Source organism: Anomalospiza imberbis, chromosome 23 (genome assembly GCF_031753505.1).
Source record: "Anomalospiza imberbis isolate Cuckoo-Finch-1a 21T00152 chromosome 23, ASM3175350v1, whole genome shotgun sequence".
Lineage (NCBI taxonomy): Eukaryota > Metazoa > Chordata > Aves > Passeriformes > Viduidae > Anomalospiza > Anomalospiza imberbis.
In genome coordinates, this window is record NC_089703.1 from 7,552,425 (window position 1) to 7,577,403 (window position 24,979).

The 24,979-nt window shown below is 49.6% G+C and overlaps 1 protein-coding gene across 2 annotated transcripts; it reads left to right on the forward strand.

The window, feature by feature from the left end:
* The first annotated feature begins 1,173 nt into the window (after nt 1-1,173).
* Nucleotides 1,174-22,983, forward strand: TMEM201 (transmembrane protein 201). 2 transcript variants are annotated; one of them, XM_068171495.1, is made up of 11 exons: nt 1,174-1,352; nt 6,505-6,625; nt 7,144-7,338; nt 8,746-8,922; nt 9,532-9,917; nt 10,286-10,489; nt 18,657-18,874; nt 19,109-19,180; nt 20,273-20,554; nt 20,679-20,810; nt 21,236-22,983. In XM_068171495.1, exons 1-11 carry the CDS (start codon nt 1,279-1,281, stop codon nt 21,331-21,333), a joined length of 1,959 nt encoding a protein of 652 aa, XP_068027596.1. In that variant the 5' UTR covers nt 1,174-1,278; the 3' UTR covers nt 21,334-22,983. The 2 variants fall into 2 exon arrangements, with proteins under 2 accessions (XP_068027596.1, XP_068027593.1); XM_068171492.1 differs by lacking the exon at nt 20,273-20,554 and having other exon boundaries at nt 1,180-1,352.
* The last annotated feature ends 1,996 nt before the right edge of the window (nt 22,984-24,979 follow it).

Consider the following 24,979-nt stretch of genomic DNA (forward strand, 5'->3'; position numbering starts at 1 on the left):
GAGCACAAATGGGGTTATTTCCTTTCTAGGGGACAGCTCCTGACCGAGGGCCAGTTCTCTGCAGAGGGATTTTGTGAGTTTGTGGGCTCCCCTGGCAGGGGGAAACCCTCTCGAAGCAGTTCTTTGCTGGGAAAAGCAGGCGCACAGGACTTTTTCGGGTTTTAGGTTCTTGTTTTATTGTTATCATGACCTCAGTACACTGTCTGTACTCAGACCTTACATGCATGAAAACAGTACAAAATGGCTAACAAACTCGCGCCGCAAGGTCTTTTTAAGTCTAATCTAAAACTAAACTACCTAATTAAGGAGTGACACCTAGATTATTTCCCTTTCTAACCTAATAACTGACCCCTAAAGGTCCGCAGTGTGGATTTTTCTCCCCAATTACAAGATACCACCTAAACCCAAGAAGAAGAAAAAAGAAAGGAACTCGAGACAACGCTCTGTATCTTCCATCTTGTATCCATCTACAAGATGCTAAAAATCCTAAAATCTGAATTTCTTACCCATGTGACATACTAAACTACTCTCTGCGATCTCTACGATCTATTTCACACTTTTGTGGTCTCTCTTGTGCAGGGATATCTCTTTTGTGCGGGGATATTTCCCCTGCCCTGGCTTCCCACAGCGTTTGAAGCCTTTTCCCCTCAGAGCAGGGGCCGAGGAGCGGCCGGGGGCACCCCGGGGAGCCCGAGGGACTCATGCCAGCCTGCAGCATCCTCCGGGGGGCACAGGCACCGATCTCTGCCCGACAGAGCGAGGGAAGGGTACGGTTCGTGCCAGGGGAGGCTGAGGTGGGCATCAGATCTTCCCCAGAGGGGGCTGGGCACGGCCCCGAGGCCGCCGGAGCTGCAGCGATGCCCAGGGAGGGATTTTGGGCTGTGTGTGCGGGCCGGGGGCTGGGCCGTGTCCCGCGAGTGCCGCGCTGCGGCGGCGGCCGCCCATTCCCGGGCCCGTCCCTGCTGTCCCACACAGCGCCGCGGCTAAATTTAGGAGAAGCGCTGTCCGCGCCGTGTGCGCCGGGCCAGCGCCGGGCCAGGCACGACCTCCCCGGGCCGCCCCCGCCGGGCCGGGGCAGCGCCGGGCCCGGGCCGCCCCCGCCGCCACGATCCCGGCCTTTGCGGCGCTGAGTCACGGCGGCCGCGCCGCACGACTCCGGCCCCGCCGTGAGTCACGCGCCGCCCCCGCGGGCCGAGGGGCGGGCCGGGGGGCGGCCGCGCCCCTACAAAGCGGCACCGCCGGCGCCGGCTCGGCCGCGGCACCGGCGCTGGCACCGGCATGGACGGGGCCGGGCTGGGCGTCACCGCCTGCGCCGCGGCCGCGGGGCTGCTGCTCTACCGCATCGCGCGGAGGTACGGCCGGCGGGGCGCAGGGCCGGGGAGCGGGCGGCGGGCGGCGGAGGGAGGGACGGACGGACGGACGGAAGGAGGAGGAGGAGGAGGGAGGCCGGGCCATGGCGGGGTGCGGCCCGCGGCGGCGGGAAGGCGCCACGCGGGGCCCGGGCCCGCCCGGTGTGGGAGCGGCTGGGCGCTCCCGCAGAGCCCCGGCAGGGCCCGGGCCCGGCCGTGCGGGCAGGGCCCCGCGGGGCGGGCGGCAGCAGTGCGAGGGAGCGCGGCTGGAAGCGCTCTTCCCTATCGCCGGGAATGGCTTTGTGCGCCGGGCTGAGCATCCTGGGGGCGGTGAGCACACCCGGCGCTGCCCGGGGACGCGGCTCTGGCCCGTCGCGCTCTCCCCTGCTTCTTTTCCGACGTCTGTGAGGCACGGGAGGAGAAGATCCTGCTCCTTTGGCTGGTGGATGTGGGCCGGAGGATGGATTGCTGGGGAAGAGGTTTGTAAAATAACAGCGCTGTTAGCACAGTGCTAGAACTAGGGGAGACTCTTTACAAGTCAAAATTATTGACTAGGGACCAAAATTCTTTGGTTACTTGTTTCTTAATTGCACAGGACGTTCCTGACCTTAGAACAAATTCAGGGCAATTGAAAACCAGGTTTGGAAAGCATCAGGAGAGATGTCATTATTCAGCTCTCATGGAAGGAGAAAAGCTTAATTTGACAGATTCTAATCTATCATAGCATGGAGGGAATGCAGGGATGTGTGGAATATAAGGCTTTTCAGTCTCTCTAGCAGCAATAGACTTTGCAGCCTGCTCGTCTGTTAAGAGCTTCTCTTGGAGACAAGCCAGTCCCAGGGGCTCCCTGTGTTAAGGTTCACTTCAAGTTAATGCTTTGCAAGGGAAGCATATTCCTGCACCCTCAGTGTGATGCCTAAGGTTTGCTCTAAAGCATTTGCTGTTTATTTAACCGTATCAGTGATCAATGAGACGTTAGTCCATATACAAGACTTGGCCTTTCTGTGACATATTTAGGGTGGCCAAGAAATCCAAATGGCCTAAAGCAATCCCAGTGAAGCAGGCAAGATTTCTTAGACCCAGTTGAGGCTAGCAGGCCTTTTGAGGGAGGAGAGTGGGTTTGTTTTGCTCAAGTTCATCAAAAGGTCTCTGGAACGGAAAGCATTTCTTCCCCAAGTCCTTGAAGACTGCCGGTAAATTCTTTCAGGTGACCTTGATCATTCTTTGAGGCTGCATGTTTGTGTTTCTCAGTACTATCCTGGTACTTCTGAATTTCCTATTCTCCTTGGCTCAATGAATCTTCCATAGTCATCAAGGAGGACAGCTTAATAAGGGGCACAGACGTGATAGGAGACACAGCTATGATGCTGCCTTTGCTTTTTGTTTATCAAGGAGACAGAAGATTTGATGTCCAGGTACCAACAGAGCCTGTGGTTACCACTGGGTGTCCCTGCCTGAGTGCACTGGGCACCTTTTTCCTGGTTGAGAGGACACTAAGTCTGGCTCTTGGGGGAGGACAGGCTGCATTGTAGCTTATATCACTGTACTAGAAATCTGGTCTTGTGGCTAAATCTTGTCCCTAGCTGCTACTTCTGAGTAAATGCATCTATGGTACAGCTCACCTGCTGGAATCTGGGCAGCTGTGATGTGTTTTCCTTGCACTGGAAAATGGGGTTTAGCGTTGGGTCTGCCCTGACAGACCCCTTTACTGACAGGTGATGGGCCTGGGCACAGCCTGGCGTTTGGCAGCTGTTCTGTGCCACCCAGGGGTTTCCCTGCCAGGGAGCTGAGCTCTGAACCCAGGTGTGCCAGCAGTGCCGTGCCAGCTCTTGGTCTGTCCAGCTGCCACCAGCTGTGGCTTGATCAAAACTGACCTGTGCAAAACAGCTTCTCTTCCCCGTGCACTTTTTATTCAGATTTGCTGGCATAGCCATTTGAATCATTGCTTTGTAATCCAGTTGTGCCGAATGAAGAGTGCTGCTTTAAATACTTTTAACAGAGAATTGGGTTTTTCTTCTAATCCTTGGTAACCCAGCGAAGAACTGCACATCCACCCGAGTCTCTTTCAAGACTACAGAAAAGTAAACATCTTCATCTTCTGACTTAAAGAGGGCGGAGAATAGATGTAAATAAAATATTTACAAATCCAGTTTATTATTACCAGCACTTACCAAGGTAGACTGTTGTTCTGGCAATCCATTAGAAGCATGGACTGCAGCATGACCTTAAATGTGTATAAATGAGGAGAAGGGAAGAGTGCTGGGAAGGAGCCTAAGTTCCTTCTTGTGTTACATGACAGACACAAACTAGTTGCTAACCAGTGTTTGTCAATGGGACCTGCAGAGCTGCAGCCTGATTTTTATGAGCAAAATAAAGGAATCCAGCAGCTTCTCACAAAGGGCAATATGACAAAGGCTGTCATATTATCTGAGCAATGTCAGACATTTAGGTGTTGATGTCATAACTGAGTTTACTGCAGGTATTTGCCCTCAATTTTGTCTTAAGCAAATATTTTCTACCTGCAAAACAGTTTGTCCAAGCCTGAGAATATTTCCTGAGCTTGGCTGGGTGTGCAGGTTACACAGGGAGTTAGCACAGCACATCAGCTGTGAGTGGAATCTCTCTGTGCCTGAAGTAACTCCATCACTTCTTGTTGCTCAGGTTTTAGTTTGCAGGGAGGTTCTCTGTCCAGTGGAGCTGGTTCAGATTAGTACAGTGGTAGATTATAAACTCCTCAGGGATGATTTGCCTTTCAGTTTGCAAGGGATTGAGCCCATGGTGAAGGCTCGATTTGTATTGGCAGTCTCCTGCCAGGATCTGACTTTGGAAGCAGCGTGTGCTTTAGCTCACTGCCCTCAGCTGCTGCCTGAATTCAGTCAAGGTAAATATAGCTCCAAAGTAGTTAAATCTGTATTTGAGAGTCTTTCCAAATGCAGAACTTGGTTTTTGTTTTTTTCAGTCCTGCCCAATTACTAGAAAAGTAGCACCCTACCTACGTGTTCTTGCCTAAACAACCTTTTCCTCCCCTTGTTCTTCTGCATCCACCAGATTGGGAATTTGGGATTTTTTGCACCTATTTCTATGGCAACAGATTATAGGTTCACAGAAGGAAGTATTGTTGCCTTTTATCCTAAATAATCCAGGATTTAGCCATTTGTTTTGCATATATTGCAAATGAAGTGCTGCTATTTAATCCTTGGTAGTACTTCCTGAGCCTCAAGAGCAAGAAATGAAATCCTGCTTGGAAAAGGATGGAAAGGCCTCGAGTACACTGAGGGTTTGGTCTCTGATATTAGTGAGTCCTCAGGTAGGGTTTGGCACTGATGGATTTTGCTTTATAGCATGACTACTTTATTCATTTCTTCACCTGTGCTTTCCACTTCTGTTGTCCTTGAAATTAGTGCTGTTACCTCTGTCATGTCGTGGAATTTAGAGGCTGAGGGGTGGTGTGTCTTGTCTCCGTGGGTGCCAGAGGAAGGGATTGTGGCAGGTTCTACAGAGCCTGGACAATAACCTCCTTCAGAGGGTGGAGCTCAGGCTGTGGCCCAGGAGCCGCGGGGTTTGTGTGCTGCTGGCTGAAGCCTACGTGTTGTATTTGCACAGCTTTTACACCTGTGACAGTGAGGTTGGGCTAATACAACAGGTGCTGCTGTCCGTCCTCCATCTGGCTGTTTTGACATGTGCTTGGCTTTTGGACAGCGGGAGCTCGTGGATAACTCAGACTATCAACCTAGATTTGTCTGCTTTAAACTGGGTTGGTTTGGGGGGTTTTTTTTGCCTGTTAGTTTTAGCAGTGATATTTTTATCTCAGATCAGTTGAGCCCCCTTGGCAGTGAAGAAAGTTGAGCAGGGAATATTCATTTTAAGAGGGGTGTGGGTGTTTGCATCTATTTTGAGATGAGAATCTGTCATCCTAGTAGCTCCAGCCATTTTCTTTCAGCATCTGGCAGGGAATCCTCTACATTCTGACTTTTCAGTGCTTCATTTCAAGCATATCCTCATTGTTAGTGCCTAAACAAGAGGCTCAGACATTGCTTGAGGGTTTGATGTTTTATGAACCGAGTTTCAAGGCATGGTCTATGGCAATGTGAGTTGGAAAAATGATAATTGTGGAGATCCAGCTACAGAGGTGATGGCTGAGAGAGAAGACCCACCTGGCTGTTTGGTTGCAGGGTGCCAGACAACACTTCTGCAGCATTCAGATGTTTCAGCAGCAGAGAACATTCCCTAGAGCTGGGCGCACTTTGGCTACTGTTATTTGCTCCCCTGCTCTGTTGCCCTCTCTGCTGCTGTAGTGGAGCCACACAGATTAATTAATTCCCTGATGGAGCTGGGCTGGTGGCAGCTGGGTCCATCTGTCTGCATAGCTGCCATCGCGAGTCCTGGGCAGCTGCCCTGCCTTGGAAGTGTGACTGGGACTGGTCCTGATAAACCCAGACAGCTGGGCTGTGGTGCCTTGACCTGCCAGGGAGCTCCTCTTGGGGATTGCGCCGAGTTTTGAGACAAATGCAGAGCTTCTCTAGCAGGCAGGCTCAGGGCTCGGCCGCTGAAGTTCTCTGCTCAAACATCTGTCACAACCTGTTTTGGTGGGGCCACGTCACAGCTGTTTGTATTGGCTGTTGTTTTAACAGGATTGCTTTAGAAAACAAGGGGCTCATGGATCAAGGTCATTAGTCTTTATCCCTTCAGTTCTAGTGCATAAAAAAGCAGGGGATGCCCGTTTGCTGGGTTTCTGAGCACCGTCACCAGCAGCTCTTGTGGATCCTGACTTCCTTTTCCTGGAATCCTGTGTATTAAGCATCAATTCTACTGCACCTTCTCATAGAATAGCGTTACTGATTATGGAGAGGACTCACACCCCCAAATATGCCCCTGAAAAACAGTGAAGTGGGTAAAGCACAGGGTTGTTATTAAAGTTCTGGCATGTCCATGGTACTAGAACAGAGGGATGATTGTCAGGCAGAATTTATTTCTGCTTTAGCATTCTGTCTTTTCACTGTTAAAAGGACTCCTCCAAGTCATACCATTAAGAATGGTGCACCACACGGAATGGGAAGATTGGCTGTTTTCCTGCATTTCACTTTTGGAAGTCATTGCTTTCCTCTCCATCAGCTGAGCTCAGTGCTCCTGCCTGAGATGTGTGTTCTGCCCCCAGGAAGAAGCCCACGCACGTGACGGTGAACTGCTGGTTCTGCAATCAGGACACGGTGGTGCCCTACGGGAACCGCAACTGCTGGGACTGCCCCAACTGCGAGCAGTACAACGGCTTCCAGGAGGTACGGGAGGCTGGCACGGGCCCTGGGGAGCCTGGGCCTCGGGTAGCATGGCACAGCTGAGTGCAGGTGAATGGACAGCTGGCAGCTCTGTGCTGAGCACCCGTGAGCTCAGCACCTCAGCTTGCAGAAAGAATCCACTGCGCTGGGGCGTGCTGACTTGAGAGACCGAGACAAATGTTCCTCTCTTACTTTAAAGGGTAAAAGTGGCCTTGACCTATCCCTTAAGAATACTTATTTTGCTGTATGGAACAATTCTTCTCTGGTTTTGTGTTCTGTTAAATAGCAAAGCCTGCCTTGAGCTGAAATCCAGCACTGCCAGCTACTTGCGATAGGTGTGCAGGACAGTGGAGATGGGGGCAAGATCTGAAGCATTTTGCCTCTTTATTTATTTATTTATTTTGTTACGTAGGTGAATGCTAATGAAATGCAGAGCTGCTGACAGAGCTTAGGGAATCTTACTGTCAACCTAGCTTTTATTTTATGATTGAATGTTTGCTTTTCCCCCTGCTTTTTGTCAGAATGGAGACTACAACAAGCCCATCCCTGCCCAGTACATGGAACACCTCAACCACGTTGTGTCGGGCAGTCCGACTTTCTGTGACCCTACCAAACCACAGCAGTGGGTGAGCAGCCAAATTCTGCTCTGCAAGAAATGCAACAACCACCAAACCATGAAAATCAAACAGCTGGCTTCATTCTCACCAAGGGAGGAGGTAAGTGTTCCTTAGGACTGCCATCACTGGAGAATGTTTGTCCAAGGCATTCCCATCTGTGTGTCTGCTATTCCTGCTCTGTTTATTCCATGCTGCAGCCTAGTAAGCAGGAGAGAGAGCAGTCTTTCAGTGTGCTGTGGAATGATGTTCCAACAGTCTTCAGAAGCACTCTGTGGCACTCCAGAGCAGAGAAGTTCAGTGGTTAGTGTTGTAAATTTACCTAATTCTGCTTCAAAGCTGGAATGTTCCCCTGTTCTAGATGAGCACTGGAAACTGAAGCTTGAGCCCAAGACATTTCTGAGATCATCTTACAACTCCAGTACTTCCCATGGCTGAGGTTATGGGGCCTGAGAGGCACAACAACCCACTAGTTAACATGAAGCCTTAATAGGTTTTGTTTTCCTGAGGACCTGGCTGCACTGCTCTGCATTTGCAAGTGAAGTGGGAGAGGAATCCTGTGCAGCCACGATTTCCCTGGTTAGGCATCTGTGCTTAGGAGGGCAAAGGGACTTTGCAGTAACAGAAACAGGACTTCCTGCTGAGCAACTTCTTGGCCATTACTTAATATGCATGGAGGATGGGATAGTGGGGTTTCTCCTTCACAGTTTTATGGCTCCCTAAAGTTTTGTGCAGAAAATTTAGTGCTGCACTCCTTGGCCTTTAACCATGGTCAAGCCTTAGGGTTAGACTGTGCTGTAGTGTGATGTGTCCATCCTCTGGCTTGCCTAATCCAGTCTGCTTTGTGTAATTATAATGAGTTTAATCAGAATGATTCCTGGAGAACAGATTGAAATTTGATCGTGCTTAATGATAATATTTTTGGCTGGTGCCCTTTTCTCAGCTTTATTTCTAGTCCCTGCCTCTTGCCAGACCTATCCAGTTGCTCAAGTACAGCCAGCCTTTGGCCCCTTTTTAACCATTCAGTGGGCTGCAGTGCCTGTGCCAGCTGAGAAACCTGGGATTGTGTTATCCAGTGTGCTTGGATAAGGGTGTCAGTGACAGCAGGGCTGGCTGTTCCAGGGAGGGATGAGCCCGGAGTGAAGGAGCCACAGGGATTTTGTGTCAGAATCTAGACACAATTGCACTAGAAGAGCAATTCTAGTCACTCGTCTCACCTATGTGGAATTCATAAGTTCTCAACAAAGACAGCAAAATTGGGCACGGAAATTCAACATCCTGATGCTGGGCCACAGCAGCCTTCTCCAAGGCTCTTTGCCATCCCTTCTGGGACATGGAGGCTGGGCCAGCTCCGTGTGAGGCTGGCTGTATGCCTGGCCTGCAGCTTGGTTCAGGGAGCTGTCCCTGTGAGACTGGGCTGACGCTTTGCCCGCCTGTCAATAGCAAACACAACAGCTGGTGAGGCACCTGCACTTCTCACCTACTTCTCCCCCGCTCTTGTCTCTCCAGGGCAAGTACGATGAGGAGATTGAGGTGTACAAGCACCACCTGGAGCAGACCTACAAGCTGTGCCGCCCTTGCCAGGCTGCTGTGGAGTACTACATAAAGCACCAGAACCGGCAGCTGCGGGCGCTGCTGCTCAGCCACCACTTCAGGCGCCGGGAGACGGACAAGAGCTACACCCAGGTACGTGGGGACACGTCAGGGAGTGCAGGGGCAGGGACACAGCTCCGCCACTGCACCTGCAGCTGCAGCTGGGAAAGGGAGGCAGCAGCCCAGGGCTCTAGCCCTGGGAGCTTGGGTGCGTGGCAGCAGTTTAGAAGAGCACAGGAGAGTTGCCATAGATGCTTGTAATGTTAGTTTGAGGCTTTCCTCTTGCTGGTGTCATTCAGCACAGTTGCCAGAAGGTAAGTCTAATGTAATAATAGAGTGGAAGGAAAATAATGGGACAGGCAGAGAAAGGGAGGTAGGGAAGCCAATTTATGAGTGCAGTGCAGGAAATTACAGAGCACAAGGGGAAAAAAGAAAAAAAAAAAGAAAAATGGGAATTGAATTATGACCTTCTCCTTGTTTCACTGCCCTGCCTGACCTTGGCATCTGCTCATGTTTCTGCAGTTGCTCCTTGCTAGTCTACAATAATCCCATGTGGTGTCAGCCCAGTACAGAGACTTAGAAGGACTTGAGCAGAGCAGTCCAGTAAACCATACAGTCTGGAAGTGTTTCATACAGCACCGTTTCAAAACCTTGCTGCAGTTCATTCAGCTTCTGACAAGGTGTTTCTCCCTTCCTCTGCAGAATTTGTGTTCATCCTCCTCTTCCACGTCCATCACCACGCCAGCTCAGGTGGTACTTCTGCGGTTCCTGGCCTTCCTCAGCTGCGCGTTCCTGGTTCTGATGGCCTTGTACGGGTCAGGCGACCCCTTCTCCCTCAGCACAGCTGTCCCTGCTCCTGTCCCCTCTGGCCCCGCGTCCGTGCGGAACAGGACTGGCGCGAGCCCCCGCAGTGACAGTGGCAGTGGCAGCTCGGAGCAGGGCTGGCGGGAGCTGCTCCGCCTGCTCCCGGAGCGCCTGCTGGAGAACCTGAGCGCGGCGTGGGCCTACGGCAAGAATCACCAGATGGCAGTGGCAGTGCTGGGGCTCTTCACCTGCCTGCTGGCCATGTTCCTGGCTGGGCGCATCAGGTGGGTGTGCTGGGCTTCTGTCTCGCTCAAACTGCTTTAGTGGCAGCTCTCTAGTCCTGTGTTGCCTCGGTGATCCAGGGGTAAACACATTCCAGAATGGCACATGTGGTACTGCATGCCTTGGTTCATTGCGCTTAAGCTTGAATTGCTGTGAATGAAGAGCTGCCTGTGCAGCTCTGGCAGAAAAAGGAACTGATCTGCTCAGACACTTGCCCAGCAGCAGGCAGGGCTGCACACCATGTGCTGTAGTCAGAGGCAGTGCAGAGCCTGCTCAGTCTGGGTACCCTCCCCGCCTTCCCTGCCCTTGCCCAGGCCCAAGGTGGTTCCGTGGTGTTTGAAGCCTTGTCTGGTTTCTTGTCCCGTGGCAGGCTCCGGCGAATCGATGCGTTTGCCTCAGTCCTGTGGTTCGGAGTGATGAGCCTGCATTTGGCCGAGCGGTACCTGAAGACAGACACGCCCAGCTGGCTGGACACGGCCAAGTTTGGCACCACGTCCCTGTGCTGCCTGGTGGGCTTCACCGCAGCCGTGGCCACGCGGAAGTCAACGGGCCAGCGGAGATTCCGGCCCCGAAGGTCAGAGCCAGAGCAGTGACGCTGGGGGAAGGAGGAAAAAAGCCTTGTGAACTCTTTGCGACTGGTGCTTCTCTCTCCTTTTGTTATTTTCCCTTCTTCTGTGTCTCTTTTTTAAAATTAGATAAGCAGTGAAGATCTCTTCTTCCTTTTTTTAAAAATATATATATTTATATATGCATGTATATATATATATGTATATATATATATAATTTTTCCCCATCCTTGCTTACCACTGTGCTAGCATTTCCACTGCTAGCCATGGAAGCTACTCGTGCTGCCTCCATTCTCCCTTCCTCCTGCATCCTACGTCAGCAGTACAAATATCCAGTTCCCCAGAGTCAGTTCTTCCAGCAGCTGCCTCACAAACTGCTCCATAGATGCAGCCTCCTCCCCGTTCTGCTCCTCCAGCCAAAGAGATTCTGGCTCCTCCTGTCCTCCTGGTTCTTCTCACTGCCTCTCCATCCTTAGCCACTCACAGAGGAACCCTCTGCCCTGATCACCATGGGGCCTGGGCCACCTTCACTTTCCTAATGGTGCTGGTCATTTTAATGTGGAACTGATGGGAACTTGCCTCTGGATTTGGAGTCCTCGTTAACAGGTGCTGTGGTGCCCAGGCACACGAGGAGGGACCACACAGAGCCCATGACCTGGTTCTTCTTGCCTTCTTGCCTGTGTAGCATCACTCACCTGCACCCTCTCGCTCTGCCCTTCTCCTGGCTCCTGTTTCAAATGGAGAAGTGTCCTTAAGTGCTTTTGACTGAAACTTCAGTAATTTATTCAAAAAGGTGCTTTAAAAAGTCATGTAGCTCAGGGTGTCTTAATACCCGAAAGTATTCAGCTGTTTGAGGTTAAATTTTCAGATCTGCCAGTGGTTGTTGCTTTCAATGCCAGTTTTCTTTGGGTTTTTTTACCCACCTGCTCCCCAAGCAACATCTGTGTATAAGCACAGCTGGATAAAAATGCCTTTGTTCCTCCACTCCTATAGCCTTAGAGAGAGAAGTATGGGACTGACAGGCTCATGCTGTGATATCTGGTCAGCTTTCATTGTACACCACTACTCAGTCAGTGTTCATTGCTGAGAACACAGATTGGAAGGGTGTGCTGTAGGAAGGGGTGGGAGTTCTGCTGTGGGACTGCATGGCAACAGAGATGGATTTTTTGGGTTACTTGCAGGGGTTCTTTTTGCAGTCTGGCATTGTGCTAATACTGCTGAAAAAAGGGTCTGGAAACTGTGACTTGGAGTTGAGTGCCTGGCACTCCTCTGCTGAAAGCTGTGGTGGCTGGGTATTACTGTGTGGAGAGGAAGGAACTTAGAGCGGTTTGGGTTTTTTAGGATTACTTGTTGGGGCCTCTTAGGATAAGCAGTCTGATTATTCTGCATGGTTGTTTGAAAGGCACTCCACTGAGTTTCTCATATGGACTTTGGTTTTTCAAGAGGAAATAGCACTTTTACAGAACATCTGCTGTTTTCTTCTGTTCAGAATAGCACAGTGTAACTCACCACCCTAATAGTCTGATGTAAGTTAATTGGTGATCTTCCAGTGTATAAACTAAAAAATAATCAGAGTGGAGCTCTCACTGTGAAGTATCTGCAACTCCTGCTGAAAAATGCAGACACTACTGGGTGCTGCAGATGCTGGTGAAATTAGAGGAGCTTTTTTAAAGGAAACAAAAGCTGTTTCCTAGCTGTTCATACTTACTGTTCCTCAAACTGGTGTTCATTGTGAAAGCATAAAGGTAGCACTGCCAAAAGCTCTGAAATTTGTTAACAATAAGCCAGGCTGAGTCATGGGAAGGTGCAGCTCCTGGCTGTGTGCCTGTAACTTAGCAAGGGAGTGGCCACACAGACCTGCTGCCCACCTGGGCTCTTCTTTGGAATCTTTTTCTGGTGCCTTCAGATAGCTTGGAGCTGGATATTGCAGTTAACAGAACCTGGCTCCATTCTGGTGCTTGTGAATGATGCTGAGGGTTGTTTACTTACTTACCCACAAGAGGAATCCAGCCCCTGCAAAGTCTGGTTCCATCTTCCACGTTCCCATGTCCTGACCCAACACGTTTGTCTTCCAGCTCACAGGCATGGGAAACCTTGAGCTATTCTGGCCATTAGGTGAAATAAGGCATCTGGACTTTTTTTTTTAATTCCTCCCTTCTTCCTGCTTCAGGACTTCCAAATTCTCCTCATAAAGCACATGTAAGAAAATACTTTTATCTGTGATTGTCTTCTGCACTTACCTGTACAATTTGGATTGAAAGTTCCTCTTGCTGTTCTCCTGTGAGATGTGTCCAAGGAATGGGAGGAATCTCATATTTGAAGGATATACTGAGAAGGCTCAAAGGAGGGTTATGAGAAGCTGACAAACTCGGTGGGAATGGTCATGGTAATGTCATGCCTGATTTCTGTCAGCAGTGTCCTTTTATTAATAAGAATGAAAGGTATCTGTCCAAATTCTCTTGCCCAGTAGTAAGGAAACTCTCAGTGGCAGCTTCTAAAGATGGCTGGCAGCCTCTTGAGATGTTTTATTTTCAGGAGCAGAAAGCCAAGGCTGTTAAGCTTCACTGTGTCCCGTTTCCTATCGTCTCCTATCTCTTCTAAGTATCTGTTTTCCTCCCTTTTTAGGAGCACTTTGGTTTTTTCTTTCTGTTTAAACTTGACTCATCCTCACACTCCCTGGGGTCAGGCACCTTTTGTGACGTTTTGCTCTAAAATGTTATATTGGTTTACCATGCCTGTTCTTTTCTCTTGTTATCTTTTTCCCTGTGCAGTGCTGGGATGGGATGGGGAGGATGCACGCTAAATGTTGGGAACAGGCAGTTGCTAGAACTGTGGGAAGGAGAGGATTTACACTGTGAAGCCTAAATAATCCTGTTAAGGAATGTTTTAGCTCTGTTTGCACAGCAAGTGCAAATCTATACTGAGTTTAAAGTCCTTTAATGTGGGAGATATGTTAACTGCAAGCGATATCTGTTTGTCTTCACTTTATGCAGATTAATACAAATGAAGTATATTTCCTAGTTGCACTAATTTATATGTCAGAACATCGGGAAGCTTTGTTTTGTGGCCAAGCTGTACAGCTGATCTCTGTGGTGCTTTGTTCACAACTTACAATTGAAGAACTTTTGTGCTCGTAATTGGGAAAATTTCAAAGGTGAAACAGAACAAAGTACATATTGAAGTGGGGTTCATTTAATGCCAAAGAAGCTTTTGTTTTTGCTCAGGTGTCAGCTTATTTTCCCCACTTCTGGGTGCCTCAGCATGTCTGTGCTGCTGCTTCTAAAAACAACAACCACCTCAGAGCCTCAAAACCAAACTTGCAGCAATTGCATTTTTGGTGTTTTAGAGACTCTGATGCTGACAGCCTCCTTTCTTTCTCCTTGCCTCACCTGCTTTTGCTGATGGTGGAGGATGATGGGTCTTTAGGGGTAAGGGAAGAAAGGAGGAGAGGGGTGGGTTTTGTCCAGAGGGGTTCTGATTTATAAACTGTAGCATTCAGTCTGTCCCAGTTGTGTCTCAGACAACGAGCCCTGCAGAGAAGTTGTAAGTTAGCAGTATTCTACTGTTGACTGTGGAAAAAAACAGAGTCAAACCACTACTGCCTTTGCTGAGACTGTTCTTGCCACACCTGATTTCAAAGCCAAATAGGCTGTTGCAGACACTGCCATGCCATAGGTTCTGTAGGGAAGGTGCTTTGCATTTTTCACTCAGCAGTTAGATATGTCATCTAGATGTAGATATCTGAGGTACATCATCTAACTGCATGACTGCTTGCCCCACAGTGAGTCCAGCAGGAGAAAATGTGTGTTTTGGTGCACAGTGGTGCTGTCCCGTGCAGCTGAGGTGCTATTTTCTGTGACACATTTCCTTCTGCTGGGTGGGATAAGAGCCAACAAAAGCTTGGTAACAACTAACAACCACAGCTGACACAAAATCTTCCAGAACCACTTGGTCACTGCTTTGAGCTTCTTGTTTTCCCTTTGCTGGGCTCTTACTTCAGGCCACAGAGGAACACATGGTGGTCTCCAGGTGCCGTTTTGTTGCCCGAGGATTCTCAGCGCCATGCAGGCTAGAGCATGTGAATATCTTAACAATATTAGAGGGTTTTAGCCCAAAAGCCCCTAATTCGAGGTGCTGTTTTTTCATACTAAACATGTGTCTGGACCAGGGGATGACAGCAGCAGAACAGAGCTGAGGTGCTGAGGGATTGTTAGTGGGTTTGTGTGTCACTTGAAATCAAATCTGCTCCATGCCCAAGTGCCTGGCTCTGGCCCTGAGTGGCCATGGCTGATGTGCCAGCTCAAAATCTTGTACCCTGCCCAGCAGAGCCAGATTTATAAAGGGGCCAATGTGGGTTCATTAAGTGCCTTTCCCTGGACAAGATTTGGGACAACACTGTGTTGCTCTGCTTGGTGGAACATGGCTGCAGCATGGCACAGCAGTGCCCATGTGTCTGCCAGGCCAGCACTTCAGTCCTTCCTGTGCCACCACTGAGCATGGCAGGGCACAGGGGGACATGTGGGCTAACATTTCTGAGCAACTCTGCAGGCTCTACAGGGAGAGCCCAGAGGTAGCAACCAAGTCAGCATCTCTGCTGCTGCTGCTTCTCTTCTCCCTGAGGCCCTCAGTGACATCAGTGCATGCAGACTGACGCCTTTGTGGCCCTTTTCCATTTGAAACACACTGTATTTATATCCAGTTCTTTCCTTTCTCTTAACTCCTCCTTTCCTACTTCCATGCTTTGCATGCCCCAGTGAGCTTGGGTGTGTCGAAGGGTGAAAACATGTGGGAATATAAAAATGGTGTAGTGGCTTATTATTTTGGCTTTATGAATATTTTTCAAGTGCGCTGAAATTATGTGAAGCTAGTAATCATGCTTAGATACTATAGGAAGTATGTATTGATGTAATGTGGACAAAGTATTTAATGCTCTTATAAAAATTAATATAATTAATAGCCAGATAATTGCTCCAGACTGACTGCACCCAGAAAAGGTGAAGGGAGCTGTGCTACATGGCTTTGCTTTGGTTTTCAGAGATGCTGTTGAAATTGTGTGAATTGTGTGCTGTCACATGCAACCTGCCAGTTCCTTCCAGGTGTGCTGTCACCTGCAAGGACACTTGGCTCTTTGAGCCATGGCAGTGCTCTCTAGGGAAAGGGACAGTACTCAGTCCTGAAGTCATCCCCTGTAAAGCCTCATGTGGGACCAAAGCTCGTGGTGTACGGGCAGGAGGAGGTTCCCTGAGCATTTCTGGCATGCCAGCAAGTCTGGATTTGTGTAGGCATAGGATGTGCATACACACACACCTCCCCACATTGTGCCACCAGCTGGGGAGGAAAGGTACAACTGATGCCAAGCATCTGTACTCTAGAAATTCTTAGTGCAGACATGGCAGCTCTAATCCAGCCCTCCTTTTTCATCCAAAGCAGGACATCAGGCAAGAGACAAGAATTCTTACTCTTGGCATCTGAAGTTTCTAGCTCTCTAAGCCACATACCAAAATATTAATGTGTCTGAGAGCTGTGCCCATTTTAGCACTACTCTCCCTTGTCCTTGTGCCTGTTTTTTATTCCTGTACCGCTCTTCACTCGTGGTTCTGTGAGTTTGACAGGAGGCACAGGCTGTGGCCCTGAGTGAGGAGGTGCAGCAGAGCAGGGCAGTGTCAGGGCACACAGTGTGCTGCCTCCCAGCCAGTAACCTGTTCTGGGGTGACAGGGACCTGTTCTGCACCCTGGGGAGAGAGGTGCCTGCTGTACATGGCTAGCTCAGTTCCAAGGGGACATCGAGTCCAGAGGAAATATTTCACCCCCTGGCTGACACTTGGCTCCCCAGCTGCCAGGGCAGATGGAGCTGGGCACGTCCCCCAAGCTGCCTGCCTGTGACTGCATCTCACATTCTTTCTTCATGGGCTGAATTATCTGATAGAGGAGCGGGTCCATCTGCAGCCTGGCCTGCCCCGTGCCCTCCCTTGTCTCTCTCTGCCCCAGGGATGATGCAGCATCTCTGGTAAAATGTGAATTAAGAAGGCACACACTGTGGGGGTGTCTGTGGATGCAGGCTGTTGGGACAGAGCAGGGGAGGCTCTCCTGGCAGGAGGTGTTTCTTCAGGACCGTGTACAGTCCCAGACCATGTAATACCCTTCTTTATCTATTTATTTATTTTTAAAGTATCTGTGTAGCAGAGTTGTGCCCGACTGTCTAGTAACATTGTGATCATTGTAAACACTAATTAAGATACCCAACTTTTGATGTTCACAATATCAAGTTCTGAAATAAACGGCTTCCGGGCCTTGACTATTTCCACAAACTATCTGCCTCCAGAGCCTTTTTTTTTCCTTCTTTTTTTTTTATGTTGCTTTTTTTACTATTGCCAGAGCCACTATTTCCACGTGACAAATGGCTTGGAGCAAACGCACAGCTGCAGTGCTCCATCCCAGGGCTGTGATGTGGCTGCTTCCTGCCTTATGATCCTCTTGATCTCCTCACCTTTTTTTAATCTGCTTCTGGAAGAAGTTTTAGTTCAGCTGCCCATTCCGAGGGATGAAGCACATTCCCATGAGAGCTTTTAGCAGCATCAAGCCCTCTTGACATGGCAGTGGCAAACACTAAAGAGTGCAGAGAACAGGAACAGGATTTTGCACACTTAACAGGGATTTGTTCAGAACAGATCAAAGTTTAGGACACACTTTGGTCAGAATTCAGTCCTAAGGCATTAATAAGCTATACTTGAAATTCTTAGCTCCTCTTTGCTAATCAGAAAAATTCCTTTTCTGGATGGTTCAAGACAAATGATTCTTCACTGCCCTGAGGATCTGGCTGCACTAACTGGGTGAGGTTGAACTGATCCAAAACAGTTACAGTCCCAGGACTGTGGTTATGAGTGATAAATTACTGTAATATCTCCCAGCCCATTAAATGAAAGACTTCCAAAAGCCAATAAACCAGTTAAGCTGTTTTCTGCTGCAGCAAGGAGTGTGTAAAGTTGGATCCTTTAGCCCAAAGACACAGAAGGTGCAAAGTTAGGACAAAAGAGCCATGTTGCTCACAGGTGGTGCTCTGGTTTGGCCCCCCACACCCATGGCACAGTGAGGGGTAGGTATCACCCTTTCTCCTATGATTCATACCAGTCCTGAGCTGCACTTCTAATTCCCCTTCCCATTCATTTCCTCTTACAAAGCTGAGCTGGCCACATCCATCTGTGTGTGTGGGGGTGCTCTGAAGGGCTCCCCATGGATGCAGAGCAGGACCCCCTGTAAAGGCAGGGCCTCTGGAACCTGGAGAGGTTGGGCCACGGGGGCTGCAAGACCAGCACATCCCTGGCTGCTGTTAGAGGCACGTCCTGCACCAGGACCCTGCTTGGCTCACGTGTTCAGCCTCACTAAGCTGGTCAGGATTGGTGATGGCTGCCTCCTGCTAGCAGATAAGTAGTTTATAAGATACTTTAAATTGTCATCTTCACTCTAGAGTTAGCATGGCATAATATTGCTGCACCACCTCTTTTATCTCCAGGACAGAATGACACGTGCATAAATCACCCCACAGTGCAAGGCTAAGGTTTTCTTCACCCTCTGATTTCCTCCTGGCTTTCCTCTGACAGAAGAAAAGCCATGTAACCATGTTGCTGCTCCCATCTATGTTTCCATTCCAAGTGAGATTTAGCCTCCAAATATTGTATCTGCTAAATTGTATCTGCAAAGTCAGATATCTCCTTTTAAAAACATGTGCACTTCATACTCAGTTCTTCATCATGATTTATTTGACAGTTCTATTACCTGTTTCTAACTAAAAAAAATCTTACAGAGGATCAGAGATTCTGGTTCGTATTCTAGACTTTCTTTCATGTATTTTCATTCAATTGTCAAAAATAATACAAAATTCCTGTATTTTAGCATCTGGACTTCTTAAAGCATTCTCTGGGTAATTTTCTCATCCACAGTATTTTCACTGGCATTCCTAAACTTTTCCACCCTGAATTGTGGGACAGGTTGGTGCACAATAATTTAAGTAAGGTTGAGCAGTTCTTTTCCCAAAGTGTAGGAACATTCCTGTAAACTCTTCAGCACTCCTGCACTGGAAAGTTAGTGCAAACCTGGTAACAAAGCAGGTGTTCCTGCAAGCACGAGAGAGGCTGGGATTTCTCATTGCTAAGTGTCTGTCATGCGTGTCCTTTGCAGGTACCTCTCTGGGGACTCCATTACTGTCTTTCCCAGCAGCCCTGGCACAGCCTTCCCTTCACCTGCCACGTCTCTGTTTGTGCCAACACCACCCAGTATCCTCCACCTGACAAACCAGCAGCTCTTCAGGTCCCCACGCAGAACTGCCTCGTCCTCTCTTCCCGGCCGTCTCAACAGGGCGCTCTCGCTGGGCACCATCCCCTCGCTGGCCCGGGCAGGTGAGTGCAGGGGCTGGCCCGGGGCAGTGGGGCTGCAGTGGTGCAGGAGGAAATGGGCTGGGAGGGATGCAGGTGAGTGCAGGGGCTGTCCCGGGGCAGTGGGGCTGGATCCACACGTTACAGTCCTGTTGAGGGGTGGCTGCTCCTGTGGCACAGAGGAGTATGCACCATTAGGGTTTGGGGCTTGGCAGCAGCTGAGCCAGCTGGGTTCAAAAGGTTTCGTTTTGCTTTTAGATTCTGGCTACTTGTTCAGTGGAAGCCGGCCGGCCTCGCAGTCATCCCAGTCCAAGGAATGTCCAACATCAGGTACTGCTCCAGGCCTTCCAGAGCACCAGTCTTTGCAGGATTTGCACTGAGTGGGTTGAAACACGTGGTCTGGTTGAATTCTTTCCTCCCTGCTCGCATTCCAGTGAAAATGTCCGTTTTGCTGCTAGAAATGCTGCAGGGAGAGTCCCTGCTAGAAGTGGGACTGCGTTACAGTCAGGTGCCGTGTGTGTTGGACTGTCTCCCTGCGAGAGCTCACAGTGACATCACTCAGACAAAACAAGGAGCCCTTTGCTGACTAGAGCAGAGTTGAGCCTGCTTGGACGGGAGACTTCAGCTGCTTCCAGGGCAGCTCTTTGTAGCTTTCCCAGCCAAGTGCAGCTAGTTTGGCTGTTCCGTGACCTGTCTGTTGCCCTTCTGGCCCAGACGGGTTCCTGGGCTGTCTGTGCTGCTGCAGAGGGAGTCACACCCCGGGCAGATTTTCCTGCTCCTCAGTACTGCAGCTCTGGGAGACGTGCCAGTACAATGCATTCACCTGCAAAATGGATTGTGCAGGCTCTCCTGGATGGGCACAGCTGAGCAAAGACAAAGCTCACCAGGCTCCTGATTCCTGAGTCATTCCTGAGTGTACTAAAGTACTTGTGGGATTTCTCTGTGTTTTGCAGTGTGGGGACTCAAATAAATAACGGATTTCAGTACACTGGTGGGCATTTGCAACTCCCGTTCCTTTTCCTGGCAGTACTGTTACAGAGAACCGTGGGCATTTGCAAATCCCGTTCCTTTTCCTGGCAGTACTGTTACAGAGAACCGTGGACATTTGCAGCTCCCGTTCCTTTTCCTGGCAGTACTGTTTCAGAGAACCATGGACATTTGCAAATCCCGTTCCTTTTCCTGGCAGTACTGTTACAGAGAACCGTGGACATTTGCAAATCCCATTGCTTTTCCTGGCAGTACTGTTACAGAGAACCATGGACATTTGCAACTCCCGTTCCTTTTCCTGGCAGTACTGTTACAGAGAACCGTGGACATTTGCAGCTCCCGTTCCTTTTCCTGGCAGTACTGTTACAGAGAACCGTGCCTGTTGCAGCGGGATGGTAACGCGGTGGTTTTGCCCGTGGGGTGTTTCTGTTGCAGATCCCTTCTCCCTGCTGGCCGGCAGCCGTGCCCCCTCCCGCATGCCGTCCCCAGCGCCGTCGGTGGCCGGCTCGGTGACCTCCAGCTCGGGCTCGCTGCGCTTCCGCCGCCCGCTCATCAGCCCCGCCCGCCTCAACCTGCAGGGACAGAAGCTGCTGCTGTTCCCGGCGCAGAACGAGGCCCTGCTGACCCCGAGCGGCTCCGAGGAGCACACCCACTCCGACAGCAACGCCTTTGCCCCCGAGCTGCCCGCCTTCCCCAGGAAGAGCCTCGGCGTGCCCGGTACGGCAGCTCCTGGGAAGGAGCTGGCTTGCAGGCACAGCCCTGCAGCAGCCAGGCCACAGTGGATGGGGAGCCTTCAGGAGAAGCCCAGGTGGTGAATTTTCCTGTCTTTTTCTCCTTGCAGATATGAGATCTGCTGTGGAAGGGGGGAGTATCTGCAGTGATAATTCCGTCAAAAAGGAGGATCACTCGTCACACTCATCTACCTGTGTGGTAGACACAACTACCAAAGGGGAAGATTTGGCAGGCTGGAGAGGTGAGTACAAGTCTGGTGACTGCTTCAAGCACGTGTGAGCATTTCTGTGAGCGTAGCTGAGATCTTTCCTGGAAATCAAATAAATAAGTAGTTGCTAAATGGACATTCTGCCTGCTATTCTAAGATCTTAACAAAGCTTTTCCTGTTCTTTGGACTGTCTGAAGAGCACTTGCAAAGTGCTAAACTGAGACAGAAGAAGAGGCATGAGGATGCAGGTGTCAAGAGCATGAGATGAGATTAAAATAGAGCTAAAAGAGAGCAATGGAGTCTTTCCTGTCAGGAAAAGTGCTTCAGCAATTTCTGCTTGTGCTGAAACACTGGCCAGAGAGAAACAGTACAACATATGTTCACTTTTACTTCTCAGGTCTTTAACATCTCTTTCTACAATTCCCTTTTTTCCCTCTGTGTTCTCCCCTTCTGCCAAGGTCGCTTTGGTACCTCTGCCCTCCGGGGCCTGCTGGCCGTGAGCCTGACCCTCAATGCTGTCTTCACATCAGCCTACGTCTACAGGAGCCTGCGCTGACTTGTGCCAACACTCCCTTTCTCTCTGGTTCCACCTGGTCCTGAGGAAACGACAACTCAACCATGGCTTCATGGCCAAGGCCACGCCACCGGTGCATGCTGTTCATCAAAAAACTACTGTACACTCAACTGTCATGAAAAGGAACCTGGGCAGCTGCTGCCATCACTTCCAGGTAGAACATATCCCAGGACTGTGGCTGGAGATGGCAGGCAGAATTCCCAGCTCCAGCTCAAAGCAGGAGGCCAGTCCAATGGCCCACACACTTTCTTTCGAAAGAACTGACCTGAGACACCTGAAAATGTGTGAGCTGCATTTTTAGGAACCTACCCCCAGCTCTTCTTTCTGACATATAGACCTCGTGCTGATGGTGCTGGTAAAATGGGGAGAATTAGAACAAATGAGCTGAAGGAGAGGGATGGCTTAGTAGCTGGTGCTGAGCTTTGGCTACTGTAACAGCATCCCCAGGCTCCGCTCCGTGGTTCCTCTTCTCTTTTCTCTCTGGCATTCTCCTCTAAATTGTCAGTGAACTTTCTTTAGTTGCCTTAAGCTTGCCTAAGCACATGGGTGACCTTGGCTGCTCTGTCATGTTCTTGCATCTTAGATGTCCTTGTGCTTCCAGCTGGACCTGGCCCTGAGGCCACTTTGACCAGTTCCATTCTGGCCATGCTGGTTCTCAGCCCCCTGTGTGTGCCTGTCCAGCCAGCTCTGTGGCTGCAGGGCTGCACAGCCCCCAGACAGACACCCTGTGCTGGCTGCATCAGAACCTGGGAGCCCATGCTTTGCTTTGCCCAGGAGGCATGAACTGTGTTACTCTGAAGTGGGTAAAAAGAAAGGATCTCAGTTTGATTTGCACCACAGTCAAAGGGCTTCAGCTCACAGCTCTGCTGGAGTTTTCACTGAAGCAGTGAGTGGCAGAGCCTGTTCTTGCTGTAAATCGCACAAATCTGTTCTGTCAGAGGTGGGTGAGGAGCTGTCTGATTGTATACATCTATCCAGAAACCTGACACCTCAGTCTGACGTTGGGATTTGCTAACTGTTTAAAATATTTCTTACTTAGTAAAATGCCCAGGTGCTCTCAGTGAGAAATGCCAAACCTGCTTCTGGACAATTCAGCCTTCTGGACAGATTCTTCTTTTCTAGCCCGAGGAAAGTAGTAGATTTTCAAATGCAGTTTGTAGTTTGGGTATTTCTGCTTTTGGGTAAGTCTTCAGCATTGCTTAGAATTCAGGGGCCATTTAGAATATTGTGCTGAACACTCAGAGTCATTTAGTGCAGGTTAGGGAAAAAACAGAAATCCTGATCTTGATGTTTTGGTTCCCAAAAACCAAGTGCAGAGATAAGATTTACCAATGTGTCAAAAATACCTGGTGAGAAGAGAGTTGACTTGCTGTGTATCAGCTGTGTATTTCCTGAAGCAGGACTCGGATCTATTAAGAGTTTTTCTGTTGTCTCTTCCTTTGGGCTCCTTTATCTCGAATTTCACTCCCCCACCCCACTGCCCTGTGTTTGCATCCTGAACTGGTGGTTACTGTGTCTTTCCCTCCCTTTCAGCTCGCTGCTGTTCCTCTCTTGTGTTCTTGCATGTGCACAGAACAAAGTGTATCTGCCGCTGACCATTCTCTGCTCTGAGCCTGGAGCCACACCTCGCAGTGATGATCACCCTTCCTTTCGCTTTGTTTTTTTTTTTTTGTTGCACGTTTTAGTTGGGTTCCTACCCAGCCTCACTTGGTAGACCATGGGAGCCCTAGCCAGACTCTGATCAGCGTGCATGTGACAGCATAAATGGGGCTTTGCTGCTGCTGCTGCTGATTCAAGCACTGGAAAACTGAGTGTCTCTGTGTTTTCCAAGTCTCCCTGCATGGTGTGAGCTGCCCACTTCCAGCTGCTGCTCCCTCCCTCCCTGTGGCCAAGACTGGTCCCGCTGTGCCTCGCAGGGGAGGCCCGAGCTGCACACACGCGTGCTGATCCGAGGGGCTGAGGAAAGGTCGCTGCTGACTGCATCTCCCTCGGCCTCCTCAGAGAGCTGGGAAGGGCTGCACAGCCAGCACCTCCTGGGCAAAGGCCCAGAGCCAGGAGAGACTGCAGCAGAGGGATGTGCTGCAGATTGATGAATTCTATTGTAACTTGCATGAATTGTTCCTTGTAGCCAAACCGGACACATAACCTTGTAGTAAAGAGATGTTTGTCCCTTTTATAGACGCTGCATGCTCACCCGAGCATGTGTACAGGCAGGATGATGGCAGAGCAGCTGCCAAGCTTCTCTTTAAGCCTCTGCTCGCTGGGTTTCATGATGTTCTGGTGCAGAGTGTGACATCCCATTCACGGATCCTTGTCCTACGTAGAGGCCTCCTACACTGAGAGACGAGCTGCCAGAAAATGCCGTGGCTTTGCTTGTCTTCATCACCCAGCAGATGTGCACTGTGACTCTGTGTTTGCAAACGTCCCACTTTCACCTGCCAGCCTGTGCTGTTTCACCACCGCACTTGACCAGATCACAATACCAACCTTCTCCTCCTCTCCAGCAACCCAGGAGCCGCAGCATCTCCACACACCTCTTCCCCCCCGTGTTCCAGGACGGGAACCCTGTAACCTGTCACTGCACTTCTGTGGCTGCTCACTCAAACTGTTCTTGGAAGGGGGTTTGGTGACCTTGTCCAAAGCAATAGAGAGACTTTGGGGTTTATTACTGAAGAGGGAAGTTTTTCATTCTGGTGCTAGAACTCTCTCCCGTGGTGCTCTCACGGTTGTGAAGCCTTTGCTTGAGGAGCACACGAGCGTGTGTGTGTGTGTGTGCGCGTGTGCGTGCGTGCAGATGTACAAAAACATTTGCAAGGTTTCTTCATTTCAGAAGATCTGAGTCCATGTTTGTCTTTATATTGTTGGCCTTAATCTAGCTCGTAGATACTGTGTCTATCTTGCTGCTCTTTTCTGTACAAAGCTGGTTTGGAGGAAGCAGAAGTTTATCTGGTCCCCCTGTGAAAATATCTGTGACTGATGATGTTGATCTTCATACAGTGTTGTTCAGAGGGGAGATTTTATTTTTCTAATACTTTTCCTACTGTAAAAGCTGTTGGAGTGTATGGGGTGGGAAAGATCTTTACACCCTGATAAAGATCTGAACATTAATTAATAATACCAACAATTAATGATGAGGTCGAGTATAAATGAGCTTTATTTCCAGACCTTTTCCATTTCCTACTTTCCATTGAAAATGTTCAGGTACTTTTTTTTTTTGGCTATGGGCTTGTTAGGCATGTTCTGAGACCTTGCAGATACTTTAGATGATTTTGCTGTTCTGAATTAGAAAGGATTTGTATTTTGGAGTCTGGTTCCAGTCCCACAGTCTGGGGAGTTAGGCAGATGTGACAAACATTATGCACATATCTATTTGATGGGATAGAGGAAGTGGGTAGAACAAGTTGCTGGTTTCTGAAGTTTATCATACCTTTTTACATAAAATCTTAGACATTAAATTGGTCACTGCGGGGGGAAAAAACTCATTGCTGGCATATGTAGGCCAGATTCACTGAATTTTAGGCTATTTGTTCAAGCAACAGATGAGGCCTGTGAATGTTTGATTCCCACTCCCTCTTCCTGGGTGCTGGGAACATCTGAAAATCCCTGCTGAACTGGCTGGGTTCCTTGT